The sequence below is a fragment of the Ambystoma mexicanum genome, chromosome 5q (assembly GCF_040938575.1).
Source record: "Ambystoma mexicanum isolate Mex_15411 chromosome 5q, UKY_AmexF1_1, whole genome shotgun sequence".
NCBI classification, from domain to species: Eukaryota; Metazoa; Chordata; class Amphibia; order Caudata; family Ambystomatidae; genus Ambystoma; species Ambystoma mexicanum.
This window is the reverse complement of record NC_090933.1, coordinates 234,281,324-234,298,491: the sequence shown is the minus strand read 5'-3', so window position 1 is coordinate 234,298,491 and position 17,168 is coordinate 234,281,324. Positions and strand designations below refer to the sequence as shown.

The 17,168-nt window shown below is 45.2% G+C and overlaps 1 protein-coding gene across 6 annotated transcripts in view; it reads left to right on the top strand.

Moving 5' to 3' along the window:
- The window catches only part of ZNF516 (zinc finger protein 516), a 440,923-nt gene that overhangs the window by 377,530 nt on the left and 46,225 nt on the right, over positions 1 to 17,168 (top strand). For all 6 annotated transcript variants that reach the window (XM_069620741.1, XM_069620746.1, XM_069620745.1 and 3 more), the window contains one exon: positions 12,671 to 14,155. In XM_069620741.1, the coding sequence (XP_069476842.1) occupies positions 12,671 to 14,155 (1,485 nt within the window). The remainder of the gene's footprint in view (positions 1 to 12,670; positions 14,156 to 17,168) is intronic.

Genomic DNA, 17,168 nt, shown 5'->3' with positions numbered 1-17,168 from the left:
TGCTGGCGGCATCCCGGTCCACCCACCTTGCAGTCGTCCATATGCAAACTTGGCTAGTGGCAGGGCATTTCAACTTTTTCAATCGAACTAGGCCCCAGACCCCTCGCCCGCCCTGTGACTCCAACAGATAAAGCTTAATAGCTGTTCTTCAGTGGCCATTTAAGGTCTCAGCAATGTGCCTTTCTTTGTTCTGCTGCACAGAGGGCAATGAACATTCCCTTGATAATGACTGTCACCACCCTGGTTTCAGCTCTTTGGTCTAAGGCACGAATATGCCAGGAGATCAGGGGCGTTGCTAGGTCTGGAAAAGATCCAGGGCTACACTACTGTCTGGACTATCGGGACTGGGGGCTAGCTAGCCTTTTGGTTGTAGCCCCTGAGCTTCTATACGGGGCTACAGCCAAAAGACCCGGGGCTATAGCCCCCTCAGCCCTCCCCCTAGCAACGCCTCTGCTGGAGATTAATCTGGTTCACGGTGTGGATCATGTTTTGCAGCCTCAAGGAGAAAACCGGGGGAGTGAGTCCCCCTTGGCAAAATCATTAGGAAACATATATTCCCCAGGAATGATAGAACACATTCAGATGAAAGAGTCAGACTGCAAAGAGTAAGTCCAGCACTGGATGGAATTCTTACAGCCGACATGGGCCTGAAGCTCTAAATACACACATGTTTCACAGGGAAGAGCTGCTACTTTAGCTTTAAGGATGAACCGGAAACCAAAAGCTCTGAGTGATTTGACTTATCTACAGTTAGTGTCACCCAAAGCATGACCTTCTCAGCCAGTTAGGAAGTTGAAACTTAAGAGATCCTTTTCCAAGAACTATACCGGTCGTTTATAACATATGAAATCATGTGTGGACAGATATCGGGTTAGGGGGTTATAAACTGCACCAAACGGAAACAGCGTGGGGCCAACCATTTTGAAAACTATAAGCCATGCCATGCCATCTGAAAGCATTATTGATGTTGACAAATGCAGTTGGGTTTCCCAGCTGGTGGCAAGAGGGGTCCCGGGATCTCATTTGGACGGGGCCCCCCTGCACACCACCAGCCGGCCCGGCAGCCAACGGGTGGTTGTCTATAAAACTGGCAGACGGTGTCACGTATGACATAGGGCACTTGATAATTATGAAAGACATGTTTCTTCCCTTATGTGTGCTGGAAGAGCGTTCCGCATCCGTGGCCTGCAAAAGCTTGCTTTGGTGTTAGTGCGAGGGCACAAGTGGCAGGCACTTATCATTCAGTTTGTAAACACCCTGACGGTATTGGAAACACAATAGTGTGTAGCAGCGTACAGTGTCTGAGACTGCCATTTTCTCCAGGAGCCAGTAGAAGGCCTTTTTTTAACAAGCTTCGGCAAAGATAGCAGTTGTGGCTTTTGTGTACGCATGGACTAGGGATTGCTAGACACTGATATAATGGTAATACCAGCCATTAGATTACAAGAATTGCAAAAGGGTGCAAGTAACTGGCATATGATAGGAGTGCCTGGTAAATGTCAATCCAATACCTACACACAAGCAAAAACTGATGAGGCTTTGCCAATGCATGTTTTCAGTGCAAGGAACAGATCCGAGGGTACACGTATTACTTATAAATCCAGTGGCCTAAGGCACAGTTGATTAAGACATTTTTATTACACCACTAGCGTATTTATAGCTGCCATTTCAGCGCCCTTATCTCTCAGAAGACTGTTTGGAATTAACACTGGCAGACACAAATTTGATGTTGCTCCTTGATTGCGTAGATTAAAGAAATATCAGGGGGATGGGTTATGGGCAGAGAGGGGCACGTAGTCGTTTGGAATGGCAATAGGGATTAGCATGGCCGTATGCGGCAAATAGGTGGGTGACAAAACTCAAATCAAGATGTCTGACCCTCCTCGCGTGTCATCTCCCTCCAAGCTGTACTCCAATGTAAAAATCTCGTTTTATTCGTGGCTCTTAAGCACCGCCTACCAGCCCACCTTGTGCCCAATCTCGTTTTCGTTCCTTCTCTCCCCAGGCCCCCTTCACTGCAATTCACTTCCTCCCTTCAGTAACTTCCTCTCTTTCGTCCAGGCCTTAAGACCCACTTACTGTAATCTTTTGGTTTTCTGGTTATTTTCTCTGTTAAATTGTACTGCTCTGTGATTCTGATGTTAAGAGCTTTGGCGTAAAGCGCTCTACAAGTTCAAATAAACCAACAAATCGAATAGCCAAAACTAAAATGGTGATGTGGCCTGGTGACGTTTTAGGGGTCTGTGATAGTAGCATAGGTGCCTGTGTCAAGCCGAAAATAGAGGAAGGTATTTGGCACATTGGGGCATGCTATTATGAAAACACTCCTGTGTCATGTGAGTAGGCGGGGTTTGCTGCTGCAGTATACGAAAGGCATTTTTCTGGTTTGGCAAATGCTGTTAGCGATTGAGACCCAACTGAGCACACTTGTTCATCTTGCTTTCGCGTTGTTCGAGTTAAAGAATTGTTTAAACATTCCCAAATGACAAGGGACCCGCCAGCTCACTGCATTCGCGGTGTGGAACTGTGGATACATACTGCAGTTCTAAAAAGGACCACTTGAGGGCATAAAAGAGCAACACCGCATCAAATTCGGCAAGTTCTCCATGCCCTGATTTCAACGGTGATCATCTCCCCTCCTGCAAGTTGTTCCTTTCAAGGAAAATAAACAAACATTTGAAGCGAAGTGCTTATCGTTGTACATTCACACACGAGTCTGCGTTTCAAACATAGATCGGGACAGAGCACAACTGTAAGGTTTGGTTTCCGTTGGGCACTCCACAACTTAGAAGGCTACGTGTAGCATCAGTGGCTTTGATGTGTGACCCTCCCATGTGTATTACCCTTTTGAGGGGACGTGTCCCTCCCACGTTTATTGATTATCCTTTTAATCTCATAAAAGGAGCCTCTGCAGGCACGTGGAGTGGAACTGCTGCAGACAAAAACTATGGAACCCTGTTGTCTCTGTCTCTCATTCTGGGCCTGCAGGCCTATGTGATGTGTGAGGAGGAAGGTTGGGCCTAGTCATGTGACGCACGTAACGTCACAGGAAAATAAAGACACTTGACACAGTGTGTGAAGTCGGAGCGGGAACTGCCGCGCAACGGGCTCGACGACCATCTTTATTAACTTGTCCACGTGACCGCGGTCACGTCACATCCCTCATCAACTTTTGGATGGCTAATTAAATATAAAAGATTGCCGGTATTTAAGCAAATATTTAAAGTAGAGAAAACTTTAGACAAACTGTTCAAACATAAAGAACGTCCGCATGAAAGACAGGTATTCACAACAAGAGACACAGTCTTTCAACTTCTGGAGTTTTCTGTGTGGTCTTCACTAATCACGACTTCCAGTGCCTGCAGATATTCATAACTCCACATACCTGTCTGCCATTGAAGCAGCCTTTCACGTCTCTTTTCGGGCTACTTCTTCATTTATTCCTTGACCGAACATAGACACTATTAAGAGCATAGTCTTTCAGCCTTTTCGACGGTATTGGCTGTCTCCTTAGTGTGTACCGCTCACTCCTCTCTCGTGGAGGAGTGGGAGGTGTGTCTCCATGCTCTTCTTTTCCCCTTGGACAGACTGGAGACCTTACATTTGTCTCTTTACTCTGCCCTTCTTGAGAGTCAGTCTGTGCTGGTTGATCTCCTCTTAAACTGCTTTCTCTTTTTCCTTCCTCCCATAGTGTTGGCAGGATTTTTTGGATGTGGGGGGCATTTCTTGGCACTGACTCACGCCCCCGCGTAGCTGACACATGGCTGTGTTCTCGCTGAGTTACTGTCCAAGGTTCTGATTCATACGGCAGGGACATTTTCCCTTTTCGGTTTCGAGTTTTCACTAGTACTGTGTCGCCAACTTGCAGTTCTCTGGTCATTGCTCTCCTAGCTAAATCCTCCCCTGCATTATGTAACCGCCTTCTTGTCTCAACGTTGTCCCAGCGACTGGGGTTGGTTTCCAGGAGTGGTGTAGGGGCAAACCTCCTTGGATAGGGACTTGAAACATCAAGTGTGCCGGGCTGATGCATGTTGAAGAGTGTGCCGTGAGACGGTACGTGCGCAGGAATCTGTAAAGCTCGGGGAGCCACCTTCGGCCTTTGTCCTTCGCAATACGAATAGTTTTGTTGATAGACGCCATAAATCGCTCAGCATCTCCATTCGCTTGCGGCCAGTATGGCGTGATGTGGTGATGGCGTATCCCTAGTTCTTTCATAAAGCGGTGAAACTCTTTGCTTGTGAACGGCGGGCCTTTATCACTTCGAATCGCTGATGGGATGCCATGCGTTGCAAAAAAATTTTGTAGAGCTGTGGTGACCTCTTCTGCTTCTGTGGAGTAGAACAGTTCCACTTCAGGATACCTACTGTGCTCATCAATTGGCACTAACAGGTAAGCTTCATTGGCGACAGTGCAAAAGTCAATGCTGATGGACTCCCACCTGCGAGTGCTTCTTGGCAGGTACTCCATGGGTTCTGGCAGTCCTGGACGACGAGAAGATCGGCAGGCGCTGCAGGTTTCTACAAGGACCAATACTTTTTGTTGCATGCGAGCCAGCCAGATGTGTGAATTTAGGTATGCCAACATTTTTACAACACCTTGGTATCCTTCATGTGCCAGTTGGACTGCTCTCTCATGTAGTGACAGTGGCAGCACAATTCTGTGCCCTTTTAGGATTAGCCCTTCGACTGATATGGCGTATCCCAAACAGTGCCTGTAAGAGTTCTTGCGCTGACTGTGTTCTCCCAGTGACTGCTGATAGGAATGTCTTCCATTCTCCTGTCAAAGTAGCAGTTTTCGCAAGCTGTAGGCATGGATCAGCTTCTGTTTCAGACTGAATTTCTTCTAGCGTCATGGCTTTTGATCTGGCAAGCGCAATAATTTGGCAGACATGTTCTTCAGCAATTTTTGCAGTTTCCTGTTCAGATGCTGTAGGTGGTCGTGGGTGGCGTGATAAGTAATCTGCTGGATTGTCAGCTCCTGCGCTGTATTGCACATTCAAGTCAAATTGTTGCACTTGTAGTAGCCACCGTTCAATTCTTGCTGGTGGGTGTGGAGCTGTGCCTCCAATAATAGGGATGAGTGGTTTATGATCGGTGAGTATGGTTACCGGGTGTCCTAGGATATACACATGAAAATGCTTGCATCCCCATATAATGGCTAGTGCTTCTTTTTCTATATGAGCATAGCTTTTCTCTGCCGGTGTTAGTGCTCTGCTTGCAAATGCAACAATGTAGACTATTCAATTTTTGTCTTTTTGCGTTAGCACTGCCCCTAATCCAACTGGACTAGCATCCATGAGCAATTCCGCGTGGCGATTAATATAATAAAATGCCATAGTGGTATCACTGTAAAGCAAGTCTTTTATTTTCTGAAATGCTTGTTCTTCCCTGATGCCCCATTGCCATGCAGTTTTGGCTTTTGTGAGTTCGTGCAGTGGAGCAGCGACTGTGGCAAGTTCTGGGATGAAACGGCCACAATACGTAGACAAGCCTAAGAAACGTCTTACTTCCGATACATTTAATGGTGCTTTTGTACTTTTGATGTCATTCACTTTACTGGGATCTGGGGAGACACCTTTTTCATTGAATACACATCCGAAGAAACTCAGTGACTTCTTTGCAAACTCACATTTTTCAGCATGGAGTGTAAGTCCTGATTCTTCGAGTCGTTGCAAAGTCGCTGCTAGCCGTGCTGTATGTTCCTCTTCCGTTCTTCCGTAGACCAAGATATCATCGCTAACATTGGTGACACCTGGCAGATCCTGGAGCACTCGTCGAATTTCATTCTGGAAAATCTCCGCTGCTGAAGATATGCCAAAGTTGAGGCGACGATATCGCCGGAGCCCTAAATGCAATGAGAAAGTTGTAATGTAACGCGATTCCTTGGCCACACGATTCTGATGATAGCCAGTTCGAAGATTGAGTCACCAGTGTGATGTGTGAGGAGGAAGGTTGGGCCTAGTCCTGTGACTCACGTAACATCACAGGAAAATAAAGACTCTTGATACTGTGTGTGAAGTCGGAGCGGGAACTGCCGCGCAATAGGCTCCATGCCCATCTTTATTAACTTGTCCACGTGACCTTGGTCACGGGGACATCACAGCCTACACCTTGTGATCATGGCACTGCAGCACGAGCCTGCAGGCCCCACTCCGTGTGACCACGTCATTGCAAGTACCTGCTGCCTGGGCCCCGCAGGGCAGCCTGGTGCCCTGGGTTCAGCCTAGGCGCCAACCATCCAGGATGCTACCGGCATCCATGGTGCTCCGGCACCCAGGCTGTGTCCCCACAGCCTCACAGGGCCCTGCCCTGCAACCATGTAAGTCCGGGTGACCTCGACACACCAGCATGGCGCTAGGCCCCCCAGCAACAGTGAGGCAGGGCCCACAATAGTGCCTACTCTCGTGGCTGGCCGGCCAAAATTATCGAAGCCTGCAAAGGCACTCGTTATTATGTGTGTGTTTGACACATTAAACCATCTTAAGTGTTAAACAATCACTGGAAATGCAGGTTTTAGCGACTTTTGGAATACACAAACCCTCTGACAGATGGAACTCGGGTGTGTGTGGCGGGGGGCGGGGCGGTCGGTGGCTGGCTAACAGATGTGTCGTGTCACATTTCACTACAACATGAAATGTCTTTGTTGCACAGTATACCCGGAGTTAATGGCACTTGGCATGTTGCAGAGCAAGCCTCTTCGATGTCACGGTCCAAAATTGTGAAGAGAAAGGCTCACATTTTAGGGCGAGCACTTGACACCCTCGGGATCCTATGGGAGCGGGGGTAGGGGTGGAGGAGGGCTGCAACCCAATCTCACGTTGAATAGCCAGTTATTGTGTGCACTAACACAGATAAGATCGGAACAGACTTCCTTTCAGAGGAAACCCAGAAACTGGCCCTCAAACACGCCCGAAAAAAGAAAAGTCGTCACTTAGCAACGATCAATCAGAATAGCGTGACATGAAAGTACACTGTTGTCGAACTCCAGGTGCTCAATTGAGAGATTTCATTCAGGAAACATGTAGTTGTGTGATGTTGTTATCAGTGTCTGCTTGTCGTCATAGCATGCACTGTCTCTGAAAAGTTGGCCAGTGCATAAACAAACAAAAACAAAGGGGTTTATAAATGACAGGCTTGTAGTTACAAAGGCAGACGAACAACCGATGTCTGTTTCTTGTCTGTCAACAGAGAGCTGTTTGACGCAGCTGGCAACTGGCGCCATGCCATGTGTGTCTCCTTCAACCAGTCATGACGACACTTTGCACGCTGGAACATTGTAGGCCCACACTTCCGGGGCGGAGCACGAAACTTCAGGTCTCCAAATGCAAGTGTCTGTAGGTCAAGAACGTCTATGATTCCAGCATGTTGGCACTAACGCTGAGAGAGCAACGAGAGGCCCGGGCCGACCTGTGACGCACTGCACTTTGACCCGTGTCAAGCCAGCACCTGCTCAAACCACACGCCAGCCTAGAGCCTGCATGCTGGCAAAACAAATGAAGTAAATAAGCCAAGCTGCACAAATTACCCGTGTGTGGTCAACAGTTTGCCCCCTCCCCTCCACAGAAATATATTCTTACCTGCCGTTTATCTTCTTTTGTGTTTCTTTCTAAAGTTCCACACCATGTTTCTGTTGAATGCCATTCAATTGAAGAAGGGTTATCAGCACTCAGAGACCGATAGAGTCAAAACAATGCCCACGTTAAAATGCTAGTTCCTTTTACTGCTTCAGTTAATTAATCTTTTGTACTGCGCTTTATACCAGAGACCAGTCACTAAGCACTGGACCCGGATTCGAACCTGTTGCTCTGCATTGTCTTGCTTCCAAGACAAACGCCTTGCCCCTGAGCTATCCTCCCGGCAACCCTAAGGTCGACATACAAAGATCCAACGCCCACATAGATTGGATAAAATATTGAAATGGTATCCGCAATTGTCACTAGGCCTCTGTGATGTAATGTTTCTGTGCCATTACTCTCAGGGGCGGTGCTACCCACAGGATTTGGGTGGGGGGCTGCAGGTAGCCCCAGGCAGAGCCATCAGATGTCCCAAGTCTCCTCTGTAGCATCCATCGCACATCTTGCTGGCAACAATGACTGTATTTTTCACGGAGACTCGTTAGTTAAGCGCTGCTTTTTAGTTATGCTATTAGGTGGCGCCACAATTAGGGACAAATGGCATATAAGGAGGGACACACAGCTTAGCTTGCAGGTGTTTGGTTATTTACCCACCCATTGACTGCCCTTGGCCATGCCAATCCCGATGGCCATTTCCACCCACTTCCTGCTCCTCTTCGCCCAGCACACGTCCTCCTGGGATCTCGTGGAGCTATCTTTATGAAGCCTTACCATCAAACTGTGTGCTCAAAGTGCCGGCCAGTGTTTTTTTCAAAGCAGTCTTTTGAGAGTTAATTACTTAATTGGAACTGTAAACGCTCTACTGGTGTAATACAAATGTTACCCAGGGCTGCCTTCAGCCACTCGATTTATAAGCTGAAGTCTTTTTTAAAGCAAGCTTTGACAAAGCCAACAGTTTTGGTGTGTGTACATACATACTAGGTATTCATTTGCCAGGCACTGTTATTATATACCCAGTTACTCATAACATTTTGCAGCTGCTTCCATTGATGGCCATTTAATGCCACCGTGGCACGCCTTTTCTATGCCTACACAAAAGACAAAATTGTTGGTATTGCCGATGCTTGTGTTATATGGGGCCGCAGCAGACACCGCAATCAGTGTTGCATGAAGTGTGGGAGAGGCCCTTTTCCCTCACCAGTTGTAGCTTCTGTTGAGTGTTTCAGATGGGCAATAAGGGCCTCCACGTAAGTATTCCAAAGAGCCTCTTGCCCTTTCAGTCTGCTTCCCGCTAAGTAAACGATCCTCTTTATTTAAAGCTCTGGAATGTCGACTAGACAATGGTATTTCATTGTTGAATGTAGAACATCTTGTTCAATTTCATTTTTCCCATCATTTATTTATTTAATTTATATATTTTTTTACATTTATATAACGCACAAGCAGCCCGGGGGCATCGTGGCGCAGTTACAGGTAGGCTTACTTAGTTACATGAGCAGAGCAGTAGGAAGAAAGACCGGGAGACATAAAGGAGAATTGCCTGACTGTGGTTCATTGTTACAGAGAACCTGCTAACAGTGAGGTAATACAAGGTTAATGACAGTAGTATAACAAAAAAGCGGGGGAGGGAGGACTCTAAGGTGCAGAAGTTACACAAGTAGGGTGGTGAGAGTCCAAGGGGGAGAGGCTAGGGCCGATGAATAGTGTGGGACGGGAGGGGTTAGTGAAATAGCATAGTTTTTAGTGTTTTCCGAGAGGATAAATGTGACGTCTCTGCCCACTACCATGCATAGTAAGAAGTTGCAAAGCAGTGCCAAACAAAAAGAAAGTGGGTCACGATCACAGCCACGCCTTTGGGCTTGTGTCCTTATACCTTAAATGAAAAAATAATTCACAGGGCAGTTTAGAGCAAGTAAGTTGTGCCATAACTAGCCATTCCTAGCTTCTAGGCTGAGTTCAGATTGGATTATGGTACTTGTAGTCCATCTACATGAACTGTATGAGGCTGGGAATTGATGCTGAGAAGCTGGGCATACGTCGCCTGCTTCTCTTTATTGATGTTAAGTAAGAAACGTGGCCAGTGGCTTGGGGGCATTATAAGTCGCTTGTTGTGGGGTTTGCGAATGTAATGCTCAGCAGTTATGTTACGCTACTTCCCATGCAGATACGCAAAACCTGGGCATATTAAGGTTCCTCCGGCACATATGGCGGTACATGGGAATGTGTGACATCAGTACATCGGTGTACTTCATGGCAACGTGTGTGGGCACTGCTACTAGACATTTTGCGGAACACCCTTTTAAGTTGTCCTCGAAGTTTCCCACAAAATTGGGAGATGACTCTGCTCCCTGTGCTTATTTACATGTGTGCCACATCTGGGACTTACACATTAGTCCGTTCAAGATTTGCGCAGCCATCCTTTTGCCTCCTCGGCTCGCATTTGGCTCTTGGAGTCAAGCCGGAGCCCCGGGTTTGGCTGTGGCACGGCCCACCCATGGATTCTTTCGCTCGGCCCACCTGTCGTTGGCAGCTATTCAGGGAGTGTAAAATATGCATTGGGTTTGTGCCAGAGACCTTCACTCTCTGGATTGTTAACCACGTTTCCCTGCTTTGATGACTGGTAGTTATCGGAGCAGAGATTACCCCCCCCCTCACCACCCCAAAGTGACCACTCTTCATTTAGTTCAATAGTTTGTATCTGACATATGGGGACCTGTTTACTCCATGTCACCTGAATGCAACTTTTTCAGTCCTGGGCTTTCTTTTTCAAATTGTTGGTAACAGGAACGTATCTGTTTTACTCCAATGATGACCTTTAGGGTTCTTTTACGGGATGTTGCTCTTAAATGGCCATAATCCAAGTTAATGGGCCCGATTGAAGCAATAAATGTACGATATGATATGTGGATAATACCAAAATGGGGCCACGTGGATATTGGCACTCAGCCGAGCGGCTACATGTTATGCATGCCCACATGCGGACATTGTGTCCTGCATGCAAACAAGTAACCTGGAGCACGGATAAAGAAAAAAGCCCACGGAAAGATGGCGGCAAAGAAACATATCAATTGAGTGACTATGAGAGTGGTAGTCCTCTTTCTAGATCCATGGCAAAGAAAACAGCATAGCATGGGACAAAAGCCAGCATTTGTGGAAGAACAGGGACGCCATACGGTGTCGCAGAGCAATGGCGGTGCCTGTAACACCAGTCCTGGGGATCCTCCTCACTGGGCACTGTGGAAAGCAGAGGGATTGCTCAGTGATAAGCAGGAGATATGCATGTTGACCCATTTGCATGTTGGCAAAACGCTCCACTGACCTGGTCTCTCGCAGGCAAGTGCTAGAAAACAACAGCTTCCTAGGAAATTGCAGTCACAGTACCCGGAGTTATAGGTTCAGAAGTCTGACTTATCAGCCAGAGTCAAGGGCAGGTGAAGTGCGCTCAGTGACCAACAGTCTTAGTTTGCCTGCAGCCACTAACTTGACCTCTATTCGCAGCTCGACACAACCTATATAATGAGTTTTGACCCTCAATTTCCTTATTTATGCACTAAATGAAAATCGTTCGGTCTGTGAAGAAGAAACTTGAATCCCAGAGAAACTGTGGTGGGCAAAGCAGGGATGGATATGATGGCGGATACTGTATCGCGCAACGTATCTGTAATTGATGTTTTTTCGAGGAATCGGCATAAAGCAGTATTCTTCTGTAACTGCAACTTGGGTTCTTGCGCATCAATGGACTGCACAGTGTGACACGCATTCTTCTGTTTTTTTATAATTTATGTTTATATTCAGATGTATAGGGTCTGATCCCAGGAATAATAATGAATGGACATACTAATGCGTGAGTAGCCCTTTCTGAGGACTAGAATGGGGGTAACAGCACGGCAGCCCGAGTTATAGGCCCGAGCAAAGCGAGGGCCTATAACGATGTTACCCTCTTTCCCCGTTCCAGCCATTGGAACGGGGTTTTAACAGTAGCGGTAAGCCGGGGTGTTAAATTACCATGGGGGCAAGACAAGTGAGATGAATAGAAGCTGCTGCGGCGGGCGCTGCTGCAGCAACAAACAGCTAAGTGGGTCCGAGGAGAGGGGTTGGCTAAGAGATTTTTTAAAAAAGAAATGGGGGATGAAGGCACTGCAGGGCAGGTGAGGCAGCCTGTTGGATCTGTGGGACGCGGGCTGAGATCAGAGGTTTCATCCTGTGATCCAGGGAACCTGATTGGCTGTGCCTTCTGCCCCGGCTGCTAACATTTCTAAGACATGCATCAAAATAAAGTGCAAATACAGGGTTCCACTTCCTGTTTCAGAATACCCAAAACGTTTGCCTCGCTAGTAGTTGCAGAGGGTACCTTTTGGTCCTAATGAGCTCTGTGCATCAGACTAGACCAGTGCTTGAGCTGAACATATTGAACTTGATTAAAGTAAAAGTTAAGTGATATCTAATGTCATTGTGCTGTGATGAAAGTAGTTTGCTATACAGTCTTTGGCTGATACTGTCTATAATCCACGAATTCATGTTTGTTTTCTTAATCCTTCACATTTCCTGTTTGTTGGTGTCTCGGTTGTAATGTCGTATACAACACCAACATTGACGTTTCCAAATAGGAGTTCTATTTTTGTTTTGAATGTGGTAATGTAGATGGTTACTGTATTAAACCTGCAATTAGTTTGTGTTGAAGTTTTTTTGGATCCGTGTTCCTAACCCCTAAATGTACTCTAAGTGCTGTTTCCAGAAGGCTTGATTGTTTAGACGCCATTTCAGTTGGTTGATAAAATATATCTCAATAGAAGAAAAGGCTGGTCTCCGCCGGATGGTGTTATAGGCGCAAGGGTGTCTCCTAGTTTCTTCTCTGTAAGGACTGCCACCCGTATTTTACTGCACTTAAAACACATACTTATGTACAATTGTGTAATAATAGTAATGTATGTAAATATGTCCTATGTAAAGCACCATTGATTAATGCGCTATATAAAACAAATATTATTATTGTTTTATCCAAAGCGTTGTTTATTTGCATTCTAATAGCAGGCTTGTTTGTTAATTGAAAAGTTATTTTTTTTTATGAACTAAACAATTGTCTTTGCTTTTGCGTAGGAGACGAGCCATATCACTGTAAATTCTCCAGAGAACCACCCGTGATAACATCACCTGCTGATCGTCATCATTCACAAGACATGGAAGAAGCCAGCGACCAGGAAGCAGATGTATGTAAACCAGATGTGCATACTGCTTCAGCCACTACTCCTGAGACAGACCTTGACAACAGACCTGTGATAAAGCCAGAAGTCTCTTGTGAAATCAAGATTCCAGTTTTTCATCCCAACCAAGAGCTTCCTGGCTCCAGCATGCAGCAGTCAAGCACTGGTGCTGCCCCTGTACTAGACCCAGCGTCTTCCAACGTAGTGGACTTGCGTAATGCACTGGAACCTCAGACTAATCCTTTGGATGAGAAGAAGCCTGACCTCAATCAGCACACCAAACTTGAAATGAATATTGATGCGCGGCCAGAGGCGGCACCACTTGACCTGAGCGAAAGGTCAAGCCGGGCCGCTTCATGCAATAACGATTCTACCTCAGCTATTCGGGCTGCTTTGATTGTTCACCCCTGTCCATTCTGTGACCACAAGACCTTCTACCCAGAAGTCTTGTGGATGCACAAAAGAATTTGGCACAAAGTGAGCTGCAGCGCAATGGCCCCACAGTGGATTCAACAGAACGGTTTCAAGAGCATGAAAAGTAACTCGCTGTACCTGGCAAGAAATGGGCGAACTGGGCCCCCACCAGTTCTCGGCGGCAAAGAGTGTCAGCCTTTGCCAGTAGCCAGATTTACACGTACCCAGGTGCCAGGTGGGTTGGCCACATCCAAAGCCATTTCAGGACCTACTGGGAGCACCTCAAAGCTGTCAGGTGGTACACAAATTAGGGATAATAGTGTACCTGGTCAGGGTGGGATTAGAACGTCAAATGTTGATGGATACAAACAGCCCAAATTAAACCACACCGCAGAGCAATACAGCCCATCAATCCAGCAGCCGAAGCCTAAATTTGAAACCAATCCTAAATTGGCACAATCAGGAAGCTTTATCCGAAGTCTCACACCTACCCAAACGGTTATATCCAGGCCCAGTACACAGCCGTCGATGAGCAAGCAAGCTGAGAAGTATGCAGCCCTCCATGGATCTGGGAGCACATCAATGTTTACTAAGCACTCTGCCCCGGATACTGTTAAGGGCAAACCTACCCTTCCGCCTCCCTATCACTCGGTCTGCAAACCAGATGCGTATGTTAAACACGAAGCTCCTTCAGCGCCTTTGCGAGAAACTCAGACCCATGCAATGAACGAGCTGAGGGCATTGGCCAACTGCTCAACAGTGGTCAGGACAAGTCCACTAATGCAGGCCCGTCCTGGCTCGGCAGGCGCACCACCAGCTTTCCACTCCAATGTTAAGCAGGAGTCGCTGCCTGAGGGGCACGAGAAGCCTTTGGACCTTTTAAATATCTTTCAGACCTACAGCCCAAAGGACCTCGCCACACTGTACCAAAGCTGGGGTGCCAATAGTCCCAACGTGGATCACGCAGGTAAGGCAGCCCATGTATTCTTATTAGATTAAATCATAAAAGAAGTCTCTAATTTCCTTTCATGTTTCATGAAAAAACAGTGCCTCCCCAAATTGATCCTTTTGAAGATCTTGGATTATTTTTTGCTGTCACCATTGGCTTTGCCATTCTCACTTGTAAAGAACCACCTCCAAAAATAGTGTGCCATACTGCAGGATTGCAAATAGAAAATGAGCGTTCCCGACTATTTACAGTCCTGGTTTTTATTAAAAATCCATCAAAACATGCATGGACAAAATCACAAAGAACCATATATTTCTGTAGCAGCATACATTATAAAGTGCATCAAACTTATAATAAAGTGCGTGTGCAAATCAATTGACGTGGACAGATATAGTTGCACATCAGACAGCCCATCAAAACATACTAATACAAATACCCCTACATTTGGACCACAATACGTTCGGTTATAACCAATTAGTACTGAATTACAAGTCTCCTAGTGTTGCATTGCCCAGAATCAAACCTCTATGCCCATGAGTTAGCGGAAGACGTTTTAATCCAACACGTCTGCATATGACCAATTCCTTATAGGTTTCAAGGGTTTATAGTGATATTTTCGAATGCCATAGTTTAGAATGGCAAAGTTTCGAATTAAAATGCGTTGAAAAAATGCATTTAAAAAAAAACATTTTTAATGGGGGGTCCCCCTTAACCCCCGTTTTTTTACCCCTTAACATCCATTTTAGTTAAAAAAAACTTTACCTACAAAAAATGCATTTTTTCGGTGCATTTTTTTCAAAACTTTTGTCATTCGAAACTATGTTTTCGAAAAAATTACTAGATACGGTTTCAAGTCTCCTAGTGTTGGATGAACTATAACTGTATCTCCAAATCCATCATTTGACTACAGAAATGTTAGTCTTTGGTTGACGTGCATCCACGTTTCTGCGTATTCTAATTTGAAATGCCATCTTCAGGACCTTTTTACATTGCTGTGTGGGGGGGGGCACTATCTCAGAGAATCTTGTGAAACCTCCTTATGTCGTTATTCCCAGGTGTTCAATACCTGTAATCAAAAAGATTACATTGTTTTAAATAGCGGTTGTTTATCATTTGACTTTAATCATGTTCATTGTATGCCTCAGAGATTCTCTCAAAAAAGAGGCTCCCGGTTACGGCTCTGCTCTACGCAGGTGGGTTGTCAATTAACAAAAACAGATGAACAGGGTAACTAAACCCTTGCATACACTTCTACTGATTCCACACAATGTAATGTTTTCCTTTTTGTCAAAGATTTAATACACAAAATAAATTGTATTTGCATTAGGACATATTTACAGGACATTCATCAATTTACAAACAGTACCTTTACATGGTATATTGGTGTTCACCCAAGATAATTAACTTGGATCATAGTGCAAGACCTATACATAACCTTCAATCCGTGAAGGATAACAGCTGTAAAGCTGTATAACTAACTGCACCTCATTGAATCTATACATGCGTCCTTATGTTATCCTTCACGGATTGAAGGTTATGTATAGGTCTTGCACTATGATCCAAGTTAATTATCTTGGGTGAACACCAATGTACCATGTAAAGGTACTGTTTGTAAATTGATGAATGTCCTGTAAATATGTCCTAATGCAAATACAATTTATGTTGTATATTAAATCTTAGACAAAAAGGAATACAATCCATTCCATTGTGTGAAATCAGAAGTGTATGAATGGGTTTAATGACCCTGTTCATCTGTTTTTGTTGATTGCCCCAGAGATTTGACTATTCACCTAACGAACATTAGGGAAACGTTTGTATCACCATATAATTGAAGTTAATTCATCACCCTGGTTTTGCCAGAATCCTTGCTTGAGATTTCCTGTTGGAAACAAACCAATATATCCTATTACCTATCTCACCCTACAGTCTATAGGTAATAGGATTATACTTTATATACAGACAGGAGGTAAGTTTACCTTTTGCTTAGTTGCATTATTATTCGTCCTTCACTCCAATGGCACAATGCGATATGGACTGGGATGTGAAAAATCCAAGGTGGGCAAAACAAAGCCAGCTGGCACTGAGAATCCACCAAAACTGGCACCTCCCACATTCAGGTTCCTGGCAAAAGCATGAAATAGCTTCTCTAAATCTCCTCGAAGAGGGAAAGATGTCACCGTCAAATGATCGAAAAAATTACTGAGATTACCAAGAATAAAAATCACAATATTATGATATTTTAAAGTAAATTTGTCATCAGCAGAATAACATGTGTCTTAAACTCATGTACCCCTTGAATTACAAGCAGCGGCTTGTAAAATTGATGTTGAAATTATCATCATAAAGGACGTTTGTGGTTATTTAAGTATCTGGTGAATACATCGATGGACTTTCCATCAAATTACTTTCCATCGAGGGATTTGCATCGAAGAAATATGCATTGAATGCATGTTTTTAAAGGATAAATGGTTAAGCTTTTTTGGTGGGGTTTTAAAGGGTAAATAACGGGAGCTTGGGGTGTCTCCCCATTAAAACAAAATGAATAAAAAAATGCATTTTCTGCAAATTCTTTCGATGCACATTTTTCGATGGAAATGGCCCTCGATGGAAAATATTCGATGCAAAGACCATAAACCTTTATTTAAATTCCGGTGGGCACAACATGACTCATCTGTGAGCTTAACTAGATGTAGTCCACTCATGGTGCCACTCCATGGTGCTGGAGAGCCGAAGGCAAAACCCCCCACATGCGGGGCCGGGGGCGGGGAGAGTATGCAAATGGACATGTATATAGAAAGATGTTTTGTCAAAAATCTTAGCTAGAAATCCATGGTTACTTTCTTTTGGATAGGTGTGTAGTCTTGTGCAGTATTGAAGGGGAGGTGGTGTTTCCCCAGTTATTTAGTGTTTCATGTAACTGGTAGTAACACACTCTATGAAGAGAATCCTCTAAAATAGATGTACTTTTCGCCTGTGCTCCTTCAGCAGGCATATAGTTCATTATTCAAATTTGGTTATGGGCAATCGCTAC